Source organism: Lepidochelys kempii, chromosome 2, assembly GCF_965140265.1.
Source record: "Lepidochelys kempii isolate rLepKem1 chromosome 2, rLepKem1.hap2, whole genome shotgun sequence".
NCBI lineage: Eukaryota > Metazoa > Chordata > Testudines > Cheloniidae > Lepidochelys > Lepidochelys kempii.
Window position 1 is genome coordinate 154,288,739 of NC_133257.1, and position 22,545 is coordinate 154,311,283.

General features: G+C 41.7%; 2 protein-coding genes across 19 annotated transcripts in view; one reads left to right on the forward strand and one right to left on the reverse strand.

Moving 5' to 3' along the window:
* CTNNAL1 (catenin alpha like 1) overlaps positions 1 to 21,181 on the forward strand; it is a 127,152-nt gene extending 105,971 nt beyond the window's left edge. For both annotated transcript variants that reach the window (XM_073332471.1, XM_073332472.1), the window contains 7 exons: positions 10,787 to 10,837; positions 10,941 to 11,095; positions 14,306 to 14,354; positions 15,778 to 15,834; positions 15,997 to 16,116; positions 18,944 to 19,027; positions 19,106 to 21,181. In XM_073332471.1, coding sequence (XP_073188572.1) covers positions 10,787 to 10,837; positions 10,941 to 11,095; positions 14,306 to 14,354; positions 15,778 to 15,834; positions 15,997 to 16,116; positions 18,944 to 19,027; positions 19,106 to 19,267 — 678 coding nt within the window. In that variant the 3' untranslated portion in view covers positions 19,268 to 21,181. The remainder of the gene's footprint in view (positions 1 to 10,786; positions 10,838 to 10,940; positions 11,096 to 14,305; positions 14,355 to 15,777; positions 15,835 to 15,996; positions 16,117 to 18,943; positions 19,028 to 19,105) is intronic.
* ABITRAM (actin binding transcription modulator) overlaps positions 1 to 22,545 on the reverse strand; it is a 52,872-nt gene that overhangs the window by 15,742 nt on the left and 14,585 nt on the right. For 9 of the 17 annotated variants that reach the window (XM_073332475.1, XM_073332473.1, XM_073332480.1 and 6 more), the window contains 2 exons: positions 21,175 to 21,251; positions 21,031 to 21,100 (listed from right to left, as the gene is read on the reverse strand). In XM_073332475.1, coding sequence (XP_073188576.1) covers positions 21,031 to 21,100; positions 21,175 to 21,251 — 147 coding nt within the window. Of the gene's footprint in view, positions 1 to 5,301; positions 5,760 to 20,581; positions 20,956 to 21,030; positions 21,101 to 21,174; positions 21,252 to 22,545 lie in introns of those variants that run through there. The other 8 variants (XM_073332491.1, XM_073332484.1, XM_073332485.1 and 5 more) reach the window with 3 other exon arrangements.

Here is a 22,545-nt window from a genome sequence, read left to right on the forward strand (position 1 = left end):
TTGCATTGTTGAGTATTGTGAAGATAAATGGACTTTTTCCTGTTGGTTTACTAGTAAGGCGGTCCTTAGGATTTATGGGGCCCTTTGCAGTATTATTAAACTGGTGCCCCTATGCCTGACAGCAGCCTAGGCTCGCAGCCCGGTGCGGGGGAGGGATGAGGCAGCAAAGGATACCGAGCCACCCAGCCCACCTCCCGGTGGCGGACAGTCACAGTTCCCCGCAGAGACCCCCGCACCCTCTCCCTCAGGCAGAATGCGCAGCAATGGCGCATTCGACTCTCTAAATACTGCCCCTGCCTAAGAACACTGCAGCGCGTGCTAGGTGTGCGGGAGCCAACCCGCTCTTACCTGCTGTCATGGGCGGCGGTGGGTAAAGCTGCCACTTGGGGAGGCTAGCTCTCTAGCCCACCTCTTCTGCCTGTGGCCCTGCCCATACTCCACCCCAGCTCTGCCCCTGGCCCCGCCCCACCCCCACTCTACCCAGGCCCCACCCCTCCCCACTGCCTCCCTCCTCTCTTCTCTCCCCCTCCCTGATCACACCCTTCCAGCCAAATCCCTGAACCCAAATGAAGCAAATGACATTAGAAAGAAAATGCATAAGAATGTTCTTTTCAAAAGAAAATGGAGCATGTTTTCCACTACATGCCAGGTGACGACTGGACATGCAGAAGGTACCTAATTAAAAGCACTAAATTTAGGAATAAAAAATGTCAGTCACAGGTATTTTGATAGACCCTAAAGTTTTGTCAGAGATTTATTTGCAAAAACTTTGTAGTAAGGGCAAGTCAGCTGTCCTGCTGAATACAACATTAATTATTATGGAATACATGATGCAGCTCTTCTGTTTTACATTTTCTTAATCAGTATTTCTAAGCTGATTTTATGTTTTAAATGTACTCTTAAGCCTTCATAAAGTAATCATTCCAGATTACTACATATGTAACTCTCTGAAACAAAGACATTATTTTAAACTAATCAGTCAGAGGTTTAGTGTGTTCATAACAATGTTCATTGCTTTTAGAAAAAGGGAACACTAATTTACTTTGTGTGATCTCCATAACAACAGACATGTTTATGAAATTTCACCAACTTTAAAAAAATGTTTCCAAAGATTTTAGGCATAACAAAGGATTTTATGTCTTACTAAGGTACTGATTTTGCTGGATGGTTCTCTTAAAACTAATTCATCAAATAATCAGAAGTAAAGAAAGGAAAACTAATTTGTCCAGCTATCTGGAAGGAAAGGGGTGTTGTCCCTTTAAGGGCTAGTCTCCCCAACAGATGAAGGGAGTAAGGGATGGACAGAAAGGACAGGAAGACTTCGGAAGGAAGTTTTTTGTACTATACAAAAAGAAAAGGAGTACTTGTGGCACCTCGATGAAGTGAGCTGTAGCTCACGAAAGCTCATGCTCAAATAAATTGGTTAGTCTCTAAGGTGCCACAAGTACTCCTTTTCTTTTTGCAAAGACAGACTAACATGGCTGTTACTCTGAAACCTGTCATTTTGTACTGTAGTAATTAAAATAAAAATGTGTATTTTAGATAAGTGGTCTTTTGAAGGATTTATTTAAAAAACTATATGTCTGAAGATCCAAGCACTACAGTAATGCACAACTGTTTTTGTTAGTAAAGTCAGAAACTGACAGTATATATCTGGGGTTGGCAAATGCCTGTTAAATGGCTTCACAAGTACTCCTTTTCTTATTACTGCTTGAATGGCTCTTTAACAGTTTCAATGTTGTGCTAATAGGGCTGGAAGGCTTTTTCACTTTTAAGTTACTAGATCCCCTCCAGAGTAAGAGTCACCAGGCTGCAGCAGCTAGCTGTGGGAGCCTGCAGGAAGGGTTACAACAGGGATAGGAAGAGGGCGGACCCCGGTGGACACTAAGACCCAGGGATGCCCCAGATTTTCTGGTGCCCTGTGCAGCCTTGTGTGCTGCATATGCCTGAGGACGGCCCTGTTTACTAGTCAGAATCCTAGTTCCCTCTGAGGCAGCTTCATGTGTAAAAAGCTTGATATAGAAAGAAACTGAATAATCCTGGTTGGTTCCCTATTGCTGGCTGTGCATCCACGCTGCTTGAGAACAAACACCAAACAGGCAAAAGTAGTATAAAGTATAAGGAAGAAAAAAGTGTGTGTGGTTGGGGGAGGGAGAAAAGCACTTAAAAAGGGGGGTAAGGGAAGGCGGAGTATAGAAATGCTACAGAAAAGGAGGGAGATACAAAGACACAAAAGACTGGGACAGATTCATAGCTGAAGTAGACCTGGTCAAACATTTTCCAACAGAGCAGTTTCCTGTTGGAAAATGCTGATTTGACAAAAACAAAATGTTTCACGGGAATACACTGAAACTGTCATGGGAAGTAGTCAGATATTTTGTTGTTCTTCAAGTGCTGTGTATTCCACATGTGTGCGCATGCACACTATCTGCCTGAGTCAGGAAATTCTAACCAGGGTCCATTGGCCTGCCTGCCTGCAGTAGTTCTCCTCATGCTTCAGACTGAGGGCATAAGAGGCAATGTGGGCCAACGCCTCTCCAGTTCCTTCTCACCACTGCATGGCCTGAGTTGGAATCCCCAAGCCCACAGATTTTTCCTGCTTTTATCCTTAGTGGTCTGCAAATTTATAAATAATTTTTATGTAAGTAGAGTTAGTGTAAATAGTTATTTCCTTGTCCTGGTGTGGGACTACGCAAAGAGTCCCCGCATTCAAGTACAGTGTTTTCTGTCCTTGCTCCTTCTCTGAGCGATGGTCCCCAAAGCTCTCTCTCTCCAGCTTGGGTGAGATGCATATTGCTGTGAAGTGCGACATTTGTCACTCGTTTCCACCACAAATATTCCAAGTTCATGAGCTTTGATTAAGGAAACACCTTAAGGCAGTGGTTCTCAAACTAGGGTCGCCGCTTGTTCAGGGAAAGCCCCTGGCGGGCTGGTTTGTTTACCTGCCGCGTCCACAGGTTCGACCGATCGCGGATCCCACTGGCCACAGTTCGCTGCTCCAGGCCAATGGGGGCTGCGGGAAGGGCAACCAGTAAATCCCTCAGCCCGCACCGCTTCCCACAGCCCCCATTGGCCTTAAGGAGAAGTCTGTGAGGCCTCACTCTGATCTGGGCCAGAGATTCCACCTTGTACATGGGGCCACATTAGACTAGCAGCACTCCTTCAAGCACGTACTTAGGAATGGAGCCCACACCAGCAAAGCCTAAGGTCTTTTCTGCCATGAGGGAGCACTCACATGATTGGAAGGACAGATCCTCATTCAAATCTGCCCATAAAAGAAGGGATTCCTCCCTGAGCCCATCCTGTTGGTCCATGACCACAAAAGATCCCCAGGCTGGAGGGTGACGCGCACAAGGAAAAGGATCTGTCAGTACCGTTGGTGGCACCAGCTCCAAAACGCAAGGACTGACATCTGTTGAGTCCATCCAGAAGTGCTGGACCTGATGGTTCCTTGGTACCAGCCTGCCCTTCAAGGACTGCCCAACTACAACTTCCCGGAATGTATTGGAACTGTCAAGCCTGACCATTAGAAATGCCCTGAACACCTGGTCATGTGGACACGTATGCTACGCCTGGTCATCCTGAAACACACACATCACTGATGCAGTCAAGTCTTCTGGCGTAGCAAAGAACAGTCCCCTCTCCAGCCCCTGGGCAAGAGCATCCACCTTCCATAACCATTGGCCCAAGCAGTGGAGACAGAGGACTTCTTAGATTCGGATGGATACCCTGGCTGGCTCATCTCATAGAGAGCTGAGTCCTGGTAAACAGTGAAAGAACTCTGAACGCCATCCTCCCAAATACGACTTCCCAGGGACCATTGTTACCCGATGCCATAGAGTCATTTCCCCCCTTCTTCCCCCCCCCATACACGGTTGATCCTTCCATTTGGGCTTATTGGGGCCCCTGGAACCCCTATAGTAGGTGTCCCAGAGCTGTCCACAATCCAACCACACTACTTCTAGCTGGCGCCCACCAGATTCCTAAGAGTACAAGGAGGCGGACGTTGACCTGGGTCTGCAGGAACCGATAGTGCCAACAGGAATCTTGTCCTGGTTTCTGGATGAAGCTGTCACTCCACCTTCACCATCTCTAGTGGATGACCATGAGCAGTACAAGGGGCTCTGGCAGGGGATAGCCAATGACCTCCAGGTACCACTGGTGGAGGTCAGGGACTCCCAACATCAGCTCCTAGATATTCTGCAGCTGTAGGACTATGGAAGGTGGTGCTCCCAGTTAATGAGGATATCCAGGAGCCAGCCAGGTTGGTTTGGCACATTGCAGCCTCGTGCCTCCATGCCTAAGAGGGCTCAGAAACTCTGATTTGTCCCTGCCAAAGGGGCTGAATTTCTTTTCTTCCACCTGGCAACAATGCTGTGGTTGTACATACAGCCACAGAGAGAGAGAGACTGCAGCATCCCAGACCACGCCAGCTGACATGGGCTGAAAGAGGTTGGACCTTTGGGGACAAAAGGACTTTTCTTCTACAAGCCTGCAACTCCATTTTGCTAACTATCGGGCCTTGTTAGCAAAATATGATTTTATGATTTTAACAATTACTCCAGGCTGGCCAACTTTAAGGACAAGCTTTCCTTGAAGATGGAGCCCAATTTCAGCCTTTCATAGAAGGGCAAAGAAGGGAATTCAAGCTGCTGTGTACACTGCATCCACAGGCTTGGCCACTGGTATAGTCATGAGGCATGGGTCTTGGTGTACTGGACCTTCCTGAGGAGTGACGCCATGCAGGACTTGCCTTTCGACAAGTCAGATTTGTTTAGCAGAAAATCAGATGAAAGACTCGACATCAATTCCTATGCTTCTTGGGAATTTACTCTGGTCCAGAGGAGAAAACACCAGAGGCAGGTGTATAAGCCAAGGCTGCCCCCTCTGCAGATATAGTGCCATAAGCATCCAGCCAAACCCCTGTGTAAGGAGAGGGTTCAGGGGCCTCTATTTTTTCAGCCCCCCTCTACTACCGGAACCTCTAACCATTCCCAGCTACCCACTAAGGGATGCTTTTGATACCTCAGTCAAGATCCACCCACCCCTATTGATGCCACCCACGTCTAACTCTCCCCTCCTTATCTTTGGGAGCTGCCTCTCACTTTGCACCCAAACTTGGGACTCTCTCTTGATAGTTGGGTATTAGAAATTATCCATCAAGCATACTCTGTAGAGTTTCCCTCCCCCCTGTCCTCACAAAACCCTTCCTGGTCCCCCTTCAGGGACCATTTTCATGAGGTGTTTGGAGGCGGACTGCTTCCTCCTACAAGAGGTAATAAAACAAGTGCCAACTCAGTATCAAGGAAGAGGGTTCTATACCCTTTATTTTTAGTCCCCCAAAAAAACAGAGGGTGGAGATGCATTCTGGACCTTCAACAACTGAGCATCTTTATTCAAAAGCCAAATTTAAGATGGTTACACTAGCATCACTAATCCGCTCTCTACAGGAGGGAATGTAGTTTGTGGCAAGCAACATGAAGGATGCCTATTTTCATGTAGATATCCATCTGTCCCACAGAAAGTTCCTTTTGGTTTTGAATGGGTCAGGAACATTTGCAGTTCAGAGACCTTCCCTTTGGACTAGCAACAGCACCCAGAGTATTTACAGAGGTCGTCTTTGTGGTGGCAGCCCAAATGAGATGTCAGGGTTACACAGTTTTCCCATATCTCAGCAATTGGCTCGTAGTAAGTCATTGCAGCCATGAGTTCAGATCAGCATCTTCGTTCTTTCTACATCTTCTAGAAGCGCTGGGTGTCTGTTTAAACAAAGAAAAGTCTTTTTCAGCACCCACACAGATGATGAACTTTATCAGAGTGACACTGGACTCCATTGCAACAAGAGCTTTCCTCCCCATGGAAAGATTTTAGTTAATGAGCAAGCTGATAGCACTCACAGACCAAGGACTATGGTCAGGATGTGCCTTTCTCTTCTGGGCCACATGGCCTCCTGTACTTATGACACACCATTCAGCAGGCTTCACTCTTTACGCTGCCCACTGGCCTGGCTCTAGTCAGTCTACTCACCAAATCAGGATCTCATCAACAGCAGAGTGACTTTTCCTATCATGGTCAGTATCTCTCTTACCAAGAGGTTGAACCCGGTACCGGGACCGCCTGGGAGGCCAGACTGCACATCCATTTACTGGAACTGAGAGCAGTCCACCTGGCTTGCAGGGTTTTTCTCTCACTCATTCATTCTCTTCATGTCCAAGTAATGACCGACAACATCACCATGGCTTTACATAAACAAACTGGGTAGAGCAAGATGTCTTCCCCTTTTCCTAGCAGTCAGGCTTTGGAACTGGTGCATCACAAACCACATCACTGTTCCAGCCTCAGACCTTCCAAATGCCCAAAACTTCCCAGCAGATAACCTGAGCGGACACTTCTCTGCAGACCATGCATGGGAGATACTCCGCTCTATCCTGAGCTAGATATTCACGCAGTGGGGAACACTTCAATAGGATCTCTTCACGTCCCAAATGAACGGGAAGCTTCGCTTGTACTTCTCCAGAGGAGCTATAGGTCACAGCTTCCAGGATGATGCTCTCCTGTTGTCATGGACAGACAATCTCAGAGATGCCTTTTCTCACATTCCCCTGTTACCACAGGTCTTGAGAAACATCCCTCAGGACAGGGCCAGAGTCATTCGTCTCATGCCCGACTGGCCCAGATACTTTTGGTCATGTAGCTCCTGAGAATGTCAAGCCATCCTCCTGTCAGGATCTGCCCGTTCCTGGATCTCCTTATTTCCTGGATCTCCTTATTCAGGAAGGGGGCAGAATCAGACACCCCAATCCATACCCTCTCCACCTCATGGCCTAGTGTTTTGGATAGGCATCAGAACGAGAACACTCTCTTGCTCAGTGCCAAGCCAAGCTATTCTTACTCTAAGTAGGAAAGACTTAGAACTTGCTACCTAACTAAAAAGAGACACTTGTCTACCTAGGCTCAGAATAAACCAGCCTCCTCCAACTTCTCCAAATATCCTAGTTGTTTAAGATTATTTCCTGTTTTTAAAAAAACTCAAGTCCTTCCATTAGCTCACCATGGGTCCATCTTGAAGCTGTCAGTGCCTTCCTGACAGCAAGGTTTATGAAAGGCCTAGTAAGACCTTTCTGCCAGTTGTAAAACCTATACCTGAATGTGACCTCAACCTCATCCTGTTAGCACTCACCAGGCCACCATTTGAACACGTAGTAACATGCTCCATGTCACACCTGTCCGTGAAAGTCATGTTTCTAGTTGCTATTACCTCAACCAGAAGGGGGAGTGAGATGGAGCCCTCCTAGCAGACCCACCATATGCTGTTTTTCTCCATTCACCTACAGCCTAAATTCTTCCTCAAGGTTGTTTCTGAAATCCACATCAACCAAACTATCCGCTTACGTATTTTATTCCTGAAACCCTAAGCTTCTGCTAAGGAGAGGTGACATCATTCCCTCAACCTCAGACGTACCTTAGCGTTCTACCTGCAGGGGACCACACCTGTCAGAAAATCATTTAGGCTATTTCTTGCTATAGTGGAATGGACTCTAGGACAAGCTATATCCTCTCAGAGAATCTCTAAACTGAGTTCTGGTTACATCATCATGTGCTGTGAATTACCCCATGCAGAAGGAAGTGTGCTTCCACAAGTGCATAAGCTGCCTGTACAGCATCCCTGCAATAAGTACCAATTCTGGACATATGCAGAGTGGCTACCTGGAGCTCCATTTACAAAACATTATGAGCTAATTCAGGCATCCTCTCACACACACCCCAGTCTCAACACTACTTGTCAGTCACCCAGGTGTGGAATACACATAGGCGCTGGCACTTGAAGAAATGGAGGTTTACCTGTAACTGGAAGTTCTTCGAGATGTGTGGTCCCTATCTGTACTCCACTACCCACCCTCTGTCCCGTCTGCTTCAGATCCTCCTCGATCCACGATAGGAGGAGGAACTGGAGAGGCTTCAGCCTGCACCTCCTCTTACACGCTTGGTCTGGAGCATGAGGATGACTACTAAGTACACGCGGGCTGATGGACACTGCTTGTTAGACTTTCTGGACTGGGGTATATGGCACGCATGGGCACTCGCATGTGGAATACAGTTAGGGACCACACATCTTGAAGAAGTTCCAGTTACAGGGAAGTAACCTCTATTTTTAACTTTGTTTTCTTTTGTTATCTTATTAATTGTAATATAAAAGTCAAAACATTTAAACTTTTAGATACATGACAAATTATAATAAATCAGAACAATGAAGTTGAAACAAAATACTTTTGGAGTGTTTCACTTCATGAAGAATTCTGAGATTTTGATGTTTCTGCCCTGATAAAGGATGAAACCAAAGTAGGGACATGCTGGCCGCCGCTTCCCACAGCTCCCATTGGCTGGGAAGAGTGAACCGTGGCCACTGGGAGCTGCGGGCAGCTGTGCCTGCGGATGGTCAATGTAAACAAACTGTCTTACGGCCCACCAGCAGATTACCCTGATGGACCGCATGAGGCCTGTGGGCCACGGGTTGCCCACTGCTGTAGAGGGAGAAATCAGTGTTGAGCAACTTTTCTGAAACTGACACCAAAACCACACCACTCTGCTATTATCTTATGAAGATACTTTTTCTTTTCTGTACTTATGGATGGCATATTGGGGCCCAAATCTACAAAAATGTATGAACGCTTTTGTGTGTGCTTGATATAGATATGCAGATCTCTATGTGCTCATCCTTGGATGATGGCTGGGTCCCCAAAGGTGGTACTTCAGTAAGGTTACTGAAGCCAGCAAAATCTCCAATGAGGAACAGTAACAGGAAATGAAAGTCATTCGTAACTGAGAATTGCTATGCAAAGTATTATTCTCCTATTTGCACATTTGTGTCAATTGTCTTCAAGATAACATATCTTTATTGGGAGAAGGCAGCCTATTCTGTTATGTAGTGCCATAAATACCTCATACAGTAAGGGATCTCTATACTACCACAACCATGTCGGGAAAGAATTCAGTTGCACAACTATGGTCCCTTTTAGAGTTAAAACATGGTTCTGTCTTTAATATAGGTAATGCTTTAACTGTGTGTGATCTGTGTTTTTGAACTGTACTACAACCTTGGACACAGCAAAGCAGTAACATGGTTAAAGGGCACAGTTAAAACGTTCCCGGGCTGCAGCATCATAAGCCTGCCTGCTGCTTATTGGCAACTTCCAGATAATGGCAACTTTTTGCTGCGAACCAAGAGATTGATAAGAAGCAGAATCCACTGTACATATAAAATATATTACATGAAACAAACTTAAATGACATTCAGTACTATGAATTTGTAAATTCTCTGGTGGATCATTTGGTGCCAGTGCAATTCCCCCTTCCCCCGCCCCCCCATTTCTAATACATCTGCAGAATTAGATCAGGTTTCAGAGTAACAGCCGTGTTAGTCTGTATTCGGAAAAAGAAAAGGAGTACTTGTGGCACCTTAGAGACTAACCAATTTATTAGAGCATAAGTTTTCGTGAGCTACAGCTCACTTCATCAGATGCATATCGTGGAAACTGCTTCCACGATATGCATCTGATGAAGTGAGCTGTAGCTCACGAAAGCTTATGCTCTAATAAATTGGTTAGTCTCTAAGGTGCCACAAGTACTCCTTTTTTTTTTTTTCAGAATTAGATCAGTTCTTTATAACTAAGACCCCTGAAAGTGTGTTTTGGATAGACATTCATAAAGTTTATAATAAGCCTTTGGGAACTTTGGCAGGAACTTCCATGCAAGTTAAGTAACAGCAAGTGGCAAATTGTGGCAGGAGATCAGTAATAGTATTCCATTAGTGCCTAGAACCTCAAGCAAGATTGAGGCTGCATTGTGCCTAGATGCTTTACAACAGTGGTTCTCAACTAGGGATACACCTACCCCTGGGGGTACGCAGAGCTCTGCCAGGGGGTATGTCAACACATCTAGATCAGTATTTCTCAACCTGATGGACGCAGGATGGGTTTAGGGGGGTCGCAAGTGCAGGCCCAGTCTTGGGCATGACAAGCAGGGCAATTGCCTGGGTCCTCAAGCCACAGGAGGCCCCACAAAGCTAAGTTACATGCCTCAGCCCCAGGTGGTGGGGTTTGGGCTTCAGGCTCCTGAAAGAGGCACAGCAGTCTGGAAAGGTTGAGAACCACTGCTTTATAAAGAGAGCAAATCCATGGAATGAGAAAAGCAGCAGCTCCACTGAATGTGCCTGCGTTGGCCTCCAGCCATTACAGTCAATAAGGATCTGAATGGTACAGGAGGAGGAGCAGCATGCCCCTCCTGGGTTTCTGTGGATTTCAGTTTGGAAACCTGACAAGGAGCTGATGATGAGTCAACCAGTAGGTAGCGCCTCTCTATAGCTTCAAAATCACCCGAGAGGCAATTTAAAAAAAAAGGGGGGGAGGGGGGTGATGCAGCTATCTGCAAGGACCACTTAGCTTCTGAGCTGGTCATGCTGCCATGCAGGAGGGGGGCTATGAGGTCTGGGTGAATCTTCGGAAGTCTAAGGGGCAGAACCTCAGGGCAATTCCTTGGACACAAATCCCACTCCCACATTCCACAAGGAATGTTTTAGAAGAAACCCCAAGCAGAAAACAATGTCCTGTTCCTTACACAGAAAAATCTCTCATATGGAGCATGTAGGCCTCTGTCTTAGAAGTACTTTGCAGAATGGGATTTTAGTAACTAAAGATGACCAAATATTTTACTCTGTGACTTGTTACTAAATTGACTGCCTATACCTTTTATAAATCTTTTTCTTCCAATTATTTTTTGTTTGAAACAGAAGCATAATGCAAATCTGAAAGCATTAAAGCCAGTCAAACTTGATACTGAGGTAAGATGCTTCCCTCTATTTAGTATTGCATCTTTTAATTATTTGTTAATTTGTATAAAGAATGTAGTGAGTGGAAAAAATGCAGTAAGTTTATCATGTACAGGAACAAGCAAAACTTGGAAAACTTGGATTAGAACTGCATTTGCTCACCTCTGATGTAGACTCTGAGACTGAGAAATGGGAGGACCAGGAGAATGAGATTGTGCACCATGGACAAAGTATATCCAGCATGGCCCACTCCATGTACTTATTTACCAGGTAATTACTCTGAATACAGTTTAAAAAGAAAAAAAGTATTTGTAGGACTTACAGAACCAGAGACAGGTTTTGGCTTTATTGAAAAAGCAGAACATTTTATAGGCAACTATAATTGAGTTTCATCCATATGCCTCCTGATTTTATATTCTAGTGTATAATACTTCATCAGTAAACAGCTTGGTAAGCTTTTCTAAGTGCTGGACATAATTGTGTTGGCAAGCAGCTCTTTTTAGGACCTTCTGTGAAAGATATATATATTTTTTTTTAAATAAACATACACTAAAATTTTCAAAGCTGACCAAGAGACTTAGTCACACAACTCCCATTTGAAAGGCAAACAGTAACTGTGGGACTCACTCCCTTCATCAGCTTTGAAAACGTCAATGCTTATGTTTAAAAAAAAAAAATTGACATTATTCAAATATAATTTTTGTAACAATTTTTAAAAGCAAAAAAGTCACATGTTAAGGTTAATCCTCCTTTAACTTACAAAAAAAGGTAGCTACATTCTGTTTTTCAAAATCTTGAAAGCTGCAATTAAGGTTGCAGCAGGTCTTTCATCATAACCCCATATTCCAATGTTTGTAACTTCCTGAAAAAATGTCATTCTGCACAGAGAGGTCTGTCCAGATGTGATTTTTTTCATTTTGATTTTTAATGAGGAAAAACCCTTGCAACTATTGAAATGATTGAAGAATGAAAAAACTACTACTTCAGCATCTTAGGACCTACATTTTGCTCACCAATAAACACAAATGACAGAAAAATCCCTTCAGATTTTCCATTTAAATATCACTTTATACGTAATCATCTCCCCCACTTGGGTGGGGGGAAAAAAGATTGGAGTTAGACTGAAAAAATCTGATAGGTCATAACTGACAGAAAATGACAACTGGTTAGGATATTGAAAATACAAATTTTGTACAGAGTGGGCAGGTTAACGTTTTAAGAACCTTTTAATATTTGCTTTCCCTGACTTTGTTTAAATGTGTAGCTTTAATGTTAATTATTGGAGGTTTTATCTATATAATAGAACATTTACTTGAAGCAAATCAAATTGAAACAAAGGAAATTAAAACAAATAGTAAAAGATTCTTTAACTATGTAAATAAACAGAAGAAGAAAAGATATACAGCCACTGTGCTGTGAGGATGGGGTAGAAATCAAGGATAATGAAACTAAATGTATACTTTGCCTTAATTTTCAGTAAGGATTACAATACAGATCTTGGGGGCTGTTGCCCCTTTTCTATCTGAGGGCCTAATCAAATTTCAGAGATCTTGGAGATGTTCCAGTTGGCATTAGAAATTGATGGTCTGGTATTTTCTTTGATGAAAACTTGTTTGTTTATAAGGAATGCACAAAGTCCTGCTTCTCTGAATGCAGGAGGCTTTTCTTAGTTTACAGCCCCAGGCCTCTTTAGCCAACACCAGACACAAAAGTGCTCTTGCTAGCTTTTTTTTCTCTGGTCATACTGTAATCTGCAACTGTTTGTCTTATCTTACTTTTTGCATCTGCCTCTCTCTGTGTTCTGTTTGTTCTGTATGTGTGTGTGGTCTGCCCACTTAGTGCGAACTCTTGCGTGGGTTCACAACTCCCTTTTGTTTTAGGTGGGAGGGGACTTCTGATTAACTCAACCTAACAGTTACATTACTTGAAAGGCGTGTTCATACCCAGGGTATTGTCTACACTGCACAGTTGTCACCAAAACCTTTGTCTTTCGCGGGTACTTAAAAAGAAAAGAAAAAGAAAAAAACCTGCGAAAGACACAAGCAGCAGTGTAAATGCAGCTTTGTCGGCAGGAGCGCTCTCCAGGCTGGAAGTACCGCAAAAGAGCCTTGTCGCTAGAAGCTGCGTAGTGTAGACAAGCTCCCAGTCTGAGGTTTGTGATCAGAGCAGTGACCAGTGCCTCTCACCATAACAGGGCAAAAGCATGACAGCTAATGGGAAGGAGTGTATAGAAATGGAAATTACTACATCCACTGTGAAAGCAAAACCCAAAGAGCTTAATGCATACAGGGTAGGGGGACATAATGACTTCTCTCCCAGAACACTAAAAGAACTGACACATGAAATTGCAAGGATTTTTAATCTGTCCAACCATATGACTAGAGAATAGCAGACATAGTACCTATATTTAAGAAAGAGAAAAAGTTATCCGGACAACTACAGACCCATTAATCTGACCCCAATAGTATGTAAGACCTCAGAACAAGACATGGAGGTAAATGGAAAATGGGTTTACCAAAGGTAAATTGTGCAAGACTAATACTAATACATTAAGTTTTTTTTTTAATAAGAACGGATTTTTGGTGTTTTGTGTTGGATTTTTTTTTTAGACCAGAGAAATGTTGGATCTAAATCTGGACCTCACTCAACCATTTGATACAGTACCACAGGGGAAATTAATAGTTAAACTGGAGAAGATAGGGATTAGTTTAAGAATTAAGGGTGTGATTGACTGGCTATAGGGGAAATGTCAATAGGTTGTGCTGAAATTGGAACTATCTGTCTGGAAAGGAGGTTCCTAGTGGAGTTCAAGGTTTGCTCTGGGGACATTGACACAGAAAGGAGAGTGCTCATAAAATCTGATGACACAAAGTTGGGAGGCATCATCAATACAGAGGAGGACTGGAATATTTCACAGGAAGAAGAGGATGACCTTGAGGACTGGAGTAATAGAAATGAGATGAGATTTAATAGTGCAAAGTGCAAGGTCATGCACTTACGGATTTATAACAAGAATTTCTGCTATATGCTGAGGGATATATATCAGAGAGGTAAACACCAGGGAGGGTGAAGAGCTTTTAAAGCTAAAGGACAACGTTGGCACAAGAAAAAATAGATATAAACTGTTTGTGAATAAATTTGAGCTGGAAATTAGAATGTTTCTGACCATTAAAGAAGTGAGGTTCTGGAACAGCTTCGCAATAGGAGTAGCGGGGGCAAACAACCTAACTGGTTTTAAGATGGAACTGGATCATTTGTGAAATGGGGGTTGCCTCTGATAGCAGGGGACTAGACTCTGTGACCTTGGATGTTCCTTCCAGTCCTCTGTTCAGATAAGCAGACTGGCTGTATATAATGGCTACATTTGGTGAAGTTCTAGGAGGAGAAAAAGCATGTAAACCACATTATGTAAAAAACAAGGGAACAGACTAAGCAATCACCAGCTGTACATGGTATTAATTCTGTTATTGTCTCTTTCAGAGGAGAAGGGCTGCTGAAGACTACCCAGGATTTATTTCACCAAGCAGAGGTAATTTATATTGAGAAAACAGGAATTAGTAAACTGTCTAAGATGCTGTTAATGGCCAGTTTGTGGTGTTCTTGTATCTGAATTACAGAGCAATTTAAAGCTCTGCAGTTGAGGTCCTTAGCATTAAAAATTCCCAGACACCCCATAACTAAGGTAGTATTTTTCCTGAAAGTCAGCATACCTGCATTCCAGGAATTAGTTTGAGGGGCTACTATTAAAATATTAAGACAGTGCTCATCAAGCTTTGATGTTCTGTAATTTGGATATTAGTTTGAGAAAGGTGTAAAATTTCTGTACAAATCAGTTTGCGAAGGGACTCTTGTTTATTGAATCTTAATAGTCTAAGATACCAGATTAATCCCAAGGAAGCAAAGGGAAGATTGTACAACCCAGATCCTACATACACTCACGGACCAAATGTGTGCTGCTGCTATGGTGGCTCCTTAAAAGGCCCCTTCGCTTTCTACAGGCTCGGGCATAGATTTCTCTGCTGTGTGCCACTCAGCTCAGTTGTAACTGATGTTCCATCCTTCCCTGAGCAACATGCAGCTGCCTTTTGAGCAGGAGGAAGGGGGAAAGCAAAAGAATTTAAATAATAGAAAAGACAAGAAGGAATGCAGGAGAATATAGCATAAAAGGACATGGGATAGAAAATGAATTTTGGAGATGGAGGATGAGTGGGTAGTAGTGGCAACTCTTAGGGCAATACATGGGAACAGAGGAGCACCAGGAGGCATCCATAGACCAAATCCTTGCAAGGACTTCAACAAAGAAAATTTGGGAACCACTGAGTGAAAATGAAACCTCATCACTCTGCATCCATGTGCTGAATCTTTGCAGGGAAAGCAATTTTTTTATCTGAGAAAATGTCATTTTGTCCTGTATCATGTAATTTCAAAATTGCCTAAAAATGCAGGCAGATGTATATAATTTTAAATATTTCCAGAGCATGGCACATTGCTTTGTTGTAATACTAAGTAGTAGTCTGTTGCAATGGTTCTCAACCAGGTGTACGTGTACCCCTGTGGGTACATCAGCTCATGTAGATATTTGCCTAGCTTTACAACAGGCTGCATAAAAAGCACAAGCGAAGTCAGTACAAACTAAAATGTCACACAGACATACTCTATACTATACACGGAAATGTCAGTACAATATATTCCAATTGATTTATTTTATAATTCTATTGAAAATAAGCATTTTTTCACTAATAGTGTGCTGTGATACTTTTGTATATTTGTGTCTGATTTTGTAAGCAAGTAGTTTTTAAGTGAGGTGAAACTTGGGGGTATGCAAGACAAATCAGACTCCTGAAAGGGGTACAATAGCCTGGAAAGATTGAGAGCCACTGGTCTATTGTTCTTGAACTATCCAATGTATTTGCAAAATAAACAAACAACTCTAAATAACTTTTTTGTTTCAGGTTTTTGCTACAGAGGGCATAAAGCTTGCTTCAGTTCTTACTGCCTTTTCTGATCAGGTAATGTATGACTAACAAATGGTACAAGTGATTATTTACTTCCCTACTTTATTACACTTGTGTTTGCCTGGAAGCTTGGGGTCACTGGTTTTCCTTGTAACTTACATATATGTTCTGTGATTGTAACACTGAATGGTTTTAACATCTTAAAATGTATTTCAGCTAGAAGACGATGACACACCTTTGCTTTTGTTGGAGATTGACAAGCTGATCCCTGTGTGCCAGCAGCTTCAGATAACAGCTAAAACCACTGTTCAGGGGAAAAATGCTACATTTACAAAGGTAAGATTTTTTTAAAAAAAAAAAACGTTTTAGGAGAAGCATCCAAGCCTTGTTTTGAAATCTCATTTACTTGCCTACTTCACTGTTTGCACAAAAAACAGAACTGCTGATTTAAATCTGGTCCATTCTAGTAGGGTTTTTTCTTTTATCACAAAACAGTCGTGAGTGGTGATGAAAATGCGGAACTTTCTGATCCCCCACACAAGGATATGAGCTCTGTCCCACTAATGCCTCAGTTGTGCTGTCTTGCCCAGAATGAACAGCAGAAGTTACTCCCCTTTCCTAACAAAAATATTCTGTTTAAAATTTAAACGTGTTTTTAAAAAACGATATAGAATAGCCAAAATATAGAGGAGCAGAAGAACTCCTTCTCTTTCGAAGAAGCCGTTCTATCTACTGGCTCTGGAGATTTGACCCACTTGTTAACTGTACTCTGAACTGTTCGCTTCAGTTTCAGACATGTCCAGAGGAGAAGAATTTCTTCAGGAAAGATACAGTACCTCTTGCTTTCAGTGTTCCTGTAGGTGGTGGTCTCATTGCACTGTCATTTCTACCATTGTTTTTCCTCACTAGCAATGAAGGCTGTCATTGATGCTTGGGTGCTCTCTTATCGTTAGGCTTTATCCACACTGGAAATTGGCTTCAATTCTAGATATCAGTGGACAGCCATTGATGTACCTGAATTGTTCCAAACCATAAGTAGGGACAAAGTCAAGATTTGTACAAATGGAACTTATCTCTGCTTGAAACTGGGGTAAGCTCTACCTGAAAATTGTGGCTGTCCTTGTTTATGCTTGAGATTTGCCCTGGTCCACCTACATTGCCAAATTCCCAGTGTGGATATGGTCTTAGAAAGTCAGGTGCTACGCAAAGAAATCATAGACTGTCAGGGTTGGAAGGGACCTCAGGAGGTCATCTAGTCCAACTCCCTGCTCAAAGCAGGACCAATCCCCAATTTTTGCCCCAGATCTCTAAATGACCCCCTCAAAGATTGAGCTCACAACCCTGGGTTTAGCAGGCCAATGCTCAAACCACTGAGCTATCCCTCCCCTCCTTAAGAAATATTGGGAAGCCAAGTTTTTCATTCCCCTGTCTCAAGGCTTAATACAGTTCTTGGCTCCATAAACTTCTCTGAGCAATATTCCTCTGGAAACTTGAATTTGGCTCACATTGACTCTAGAGCCTTAGGTAGCAATTCCTATGTAAATAATAGGTCAGTTATGCATCTCTACACTATAAACACAACCAGTGTTGATTTAGCAAATCATTGTTGTCCTAAAAGTTTCCCCCATAGTTCTTGTCAGTCTGTTATGGAAAAATAGGACACAGTTGCCAAATGGCTTCCCTTTAATTCTTTCTCTGTACTTTGAAAGGTGATGAGATTATGCCACTTACTGTGAAAAGGATAAAAGATAATGCTATTTCTTTCATCTGCCATCAATGAAGACTAACTCTTGGGGAGACTGAATTGTGGGAACCTCCTGATGATAAATTCAGATCTTAATAAATTGCAAATGGATGATGCCATCCTTTGGATTTCACTGTTATGAAATATTCCAGAAAAATATATTTGCCCATTAGAGGCAATTCTATTTCTGGGCTCTCTACATGGAAGAAGAGGGTGAATCGAGCTTTTAAAAAGAGCTTAACTTTTCTTCCACACAGTCTTCTGCTTCTGTACACTACCTTCATGCTAAGTAGGCTCTTGTTACCTCTACTTAGGTAATACCCTGTTATGCAAACCAGCAATATGGAGTTCAATCCAAACATTTACCACTCACTGTTCCTGGTGAAAGCTTTCATGTTGGATGCTGGTTTTGGCGGGGCTGTCCTACATAGAATCATAGAATCATAGAATATCAGGGTTGGAAGGGACCCCAGAAGGTCATCTAGTCCAACCCCCTGCTCAAAGCAGGACCAATTCCCAGTTAAATCATCAGTTGAACATACACTGTTCAAGAAGGCTTCTCACCTACCTGCTGGATAACTGCCTGTTAATTACCACGCATGGAATTTGTGTAGAAAATCATTTGAAGAAAGAATGGTTACTTACAATTCCTGTGCATCTTTGAGATGTGTTACCCACACAGATTCCATATCCTGTCGTCTTTTCCCTACTCTTTATGTCATGGGCTATGGGAACCAAGAAGGCACAGGCGTGGTCCAAATGGATACTGCTATTCAAAATAATCCAATGTCAGGCATAAGTATGCCAACAATGGAAGTTGTGTGGACAACACATTTAGAAGTATCCACAGGTAAGTAACTGTTCTCTCATGCTCTAAGAAAGAGAACATGTTAGTGACAGAGAACTGCAGTCTTGGTGTTCAGTGCATACCCTTACCAGTAGTTATAAGACAGATGCTATCTGTAGGCTAATGTGGAATTACTGAAAACAGCTGTCGCCTTAAATTGCATCCTTCAAGTGTTAATAAAAATTCCAGATGAGGAATTCAAGAGAGCTAGTATATCCTGGATGGTACTGGAAAGTTCTGAATTCTGATTGGTCCTTCCTTGTTTTGTGAAAGAAGGTAAAACCTCTACCTCCATAGATTGGATTGTCAGATCCCTCTTGCAAGTAAATTGTTCTTTCTGGAGGAAGTAGAAGACAACTAACACTTCATTTTCCAATAGAGAACAGGGAAAATGTCAAAGGACAAATACTATTAATAATTCAAGCTGAGTCTGTGCCACACAGATGCATTTCATAAAAGTGTGAAGAGACTGTTCCTTGTCAATTTTAAAAAGGAAGAATCTGTTCATATTTTAAAGGGTCAGCATGTGATATTCTCATCTAATTATGATTTTTACATGAATTCTGTTTTAGGTTGATACATGCATTCGGAAAACAAAAGGTGTGATGACCATATTATCCCAAGTTCTCCCACTCAGCTGCAAGCTACTGAAAAAGGTGAGTTAATGATCCATTTGCAGCAATGAGACAAAATAAAACCATCCTGCTTCTCTGCTTTTTGTTTTGTTTTTATAGTGTGGAACTGGAAATGGCTGGCTTAAATCACCTCATCCATGGAGAGAGAACAGATTACAAACAAATACAAATGACGACAGTATGGAAGGGAAAACTGATGCCTTTGGAATAAAATCCTTGGAACATCATGTAGCAAATCTGACATTTTTAGAGAGCAAATAATAGTAGTATTTAGGAATGGAAGAATTTCATGTGGAAATTACAAACTGGCTCAAGTTTCAAAGTTGCTTTCTTTTGTGAAAGATAAAGCAGGTTATTTGAATTAAAGCTGTTGTGACCTTCTCACATCTAATAGATGTCCTGGTACTTAACAGTAAGAGCTGCATCATCGGTCAGTTTTTAACTGTTCTGTATTTTTATAATGTGAATGTGTCTCCTTTGCTCAACATTAATGCTGTTAGTTACAAAAATAACACTTGTGAACATCTTAATGGAAGTTTCACCCAAAGATGCTGCTAATGGACATTTATGCAGAGAAACTGGATAGTTTGAGGATATGTGCTGCATATACTACTACTGTGGAAGTTTGTCAGTCTCATTGTTGGCCAATATCCAGAAGATAATCTGGAAGGCTATGGCCTCAAGCACTGAATGTTGCTGTCTTAACTATGAGATACTTCTGCAATGAACGAAAGCTGCCTGCTGGTTTGCAATACACATGCCAATTTTTTTAGGCTAGTTTGATTTAAATAATTTAATTTTACTGCTGTCAATCTGAACTAATGATGTGTTCATCCTCCAGACACATTTTATATTTCCAGTGAATACTTAAGAATTCTCTTTGTTTTAGTGATAAATAGCTGATCTTACTGCTGCTTTTGATTTATCAAAACGTAGAGTAGGATTTGAAATGCATGTGAAACTACTGAAATCTTCATTTAGAATGTATGGCATATTTAAGTTTCATAAAGTAGATTTTTACAGTGCAAGATTTAGAACGCTTAGAAAAGATATTTTGATAGCAATTATGACCAATCGTTGTACAAAGGGCATTATTTGATTCCAAGCCACTATACTCTAATGTTGGAGATGCCTGTTTGCTCTTTGTACAGATGCCATACCTTATTTTGTTGGCCTTGTATATCATTAGGCTTTGTTTTCTTGTTTCTTTAAAACTTAGGGTTTTTTTCCTTGTTTTACTACTTTGAGACCAGTCGAGTACTCTAAGGGATTCAGGTCTTAAGGGTATTTCATTCTTGTAGGGCATCGTCATCTCACCAGTAGCTCTGTGTGTGTCCTTCGCTGGTAATAGACAGACATCAGAATGGGGATGCTGGCTTTGCAGCACCAAAGAAGAAATAGCTGAAATCCTCAACACTAGGGATTGGGGATTAATCTTGATCAGTCAGAAATGGTTTTCATTTGTGTATCTGTGTAAGATGACTTAAGTGAAAATAAGGTTTTTTCCTTATGACATTAAGCACTAGAAAGATAGATATTTTTCTACACTGCACCTGTCAAAAAGATGCAGAAGACTTAAATGTTTAAACTGTTTATTTCTGTATGAAATAAAATGGACTGTTTACTGATTAAAAAACAACAAAACTAATTTTCATTCCCCTACATTGTCTGTACAATTTTACAACTCTTTCATGTTACAACTCTTGAACTATGGGCTATACTGGAAGTAGATGATTACAAGTGTTATCTATGCAATACTTAATTCTGAAGCTACTCACAGTGTAGTTCAGACATTTATGTATTCAGTTAAATACAGAGCTTCATGAAGTGGAATTAAAACGTTTCAACAAAACTTCTTCATATTCCTTTGGTGTCAGAAGTCCTTGAGTTATGGTCTTACTTTCTTCAAATTTGGGTAGTACAACTGCAATGTATCCCTCAGTAGATGGCTAGAAAATAAGACCATGATATATATAGCACAGGAATAAAAAGGAAAAAAAACACAATGTAAGCAAAATTCTTACCTTTTCTTGTAGAATAGCTGGATTATCCAGAATGTTTTCATTAACTTCCATCAACCGCCCTCTGATACAACTGCAAAGAGGTTTCAGTGTTAGTAAAACCATGCTTTGTAATCAAAATAACAAAAAACAAAAAAAAAAACTTACCTATATATAGTATATTCTTCTCCATCTGAACAAGATATCCTGCACAGAGGGGCAAGTTCTGTTAGAAACTGAGCACCCTGCATGTGAAACAAAGAATTCCTATGACTGTAAGAAGTTTGTTTTCCAAAGAGCAGTCTAGGTTGGAGTTCTTTAATCTTTCGAAGTGTGGCCTTCCTAGCATATTAAGAGAAAATTCTGAACCTTGTTACAATCAGCAGTACAAAGTAGTCACATGTTCTGAGATTGTTTGTTTGTTTTAAAAGACTTTTGGTCTGTTTTATCTTTTTCTAAATTTTTCACATGACTAAAAGTAACTGCTGCTGTTATCCACAATGCAGGAACCAAATATCCCCCTAAGGATTTCTTTTTAACAGTGTAAATGAACTGAAATAAGTGTGTGTGGACATTTACATGAAACTAAGAGTTATATTAAGGCCTGGTCTACACTGGGGGCAGGGGGGGAAGTGTATCTAAATTATGCAACTTCAGCTATGTGAATAATGTAGCTGAAGTTGATGTACTTAGATCTACTTATCATGGTGTCTTTACTGCGGAAAGTTCACAGCTGACGCTCTCCCGTCAACTCCGCCTGCGCATCTTGCCTTGGTGGAGTACCGGAGTCGACAGGAGAGTGCTTGGCAGTTGATAAATCGACCCCCGCTGGTAATGTAGACAAGCCCTAAAATAAAGACGTTTATTTTGTTGTTCTTTGGGTGTAGACCAGCCCTCAGGAGTTATCTACACATATCTCTAACAGCTTACTTAAACCAAAATCAGTTTAGCTCAAACTCTGGTTCTAAATCAACATAAGCTAAATTGAAATGAGTATCCACACTACCTTTTGCACTGGTTTAACTAAAGGTGTAATTTCAATGTGACTGTTTTTAGACAACCCCTAAGCTTGCCATATATATTTTCAACAAAAGGGCAGTTTTCATGTCCATTAAGTCCTTGACATCTCTGAAGAGGCTTTTAATGTTTGAGATCTAGTTTTTTTTTAAAATAAAAGACATGACACCTTTAAGCCCTATACACTGTAGGGAAAGTTTGACATTTTCCACCACTTAACACCAGTATGGGCAAACTACTTTAGACAACCCTAGCACTGGTACTGTAACAGTATTACATATTCCTCCTCAGAACAGATCTAAGGAATGGGGTGCTTAGTATAGACACTGCTGCAGGTATTTGAAGTTCTTTAATCTTGGAGGATCTGCACCAATGTCAACAATGGTAGACCACGTAAGAATTTCTTTCTGGGAAAGGAACCAGCCTCTGATATAGTGGATCCTTTTTATGCTACCATTAGAGATAAGCATTTCAAGGACTTAAGTAAAACATCAACTGACAAGATAGTTTTAAAATTAAAAC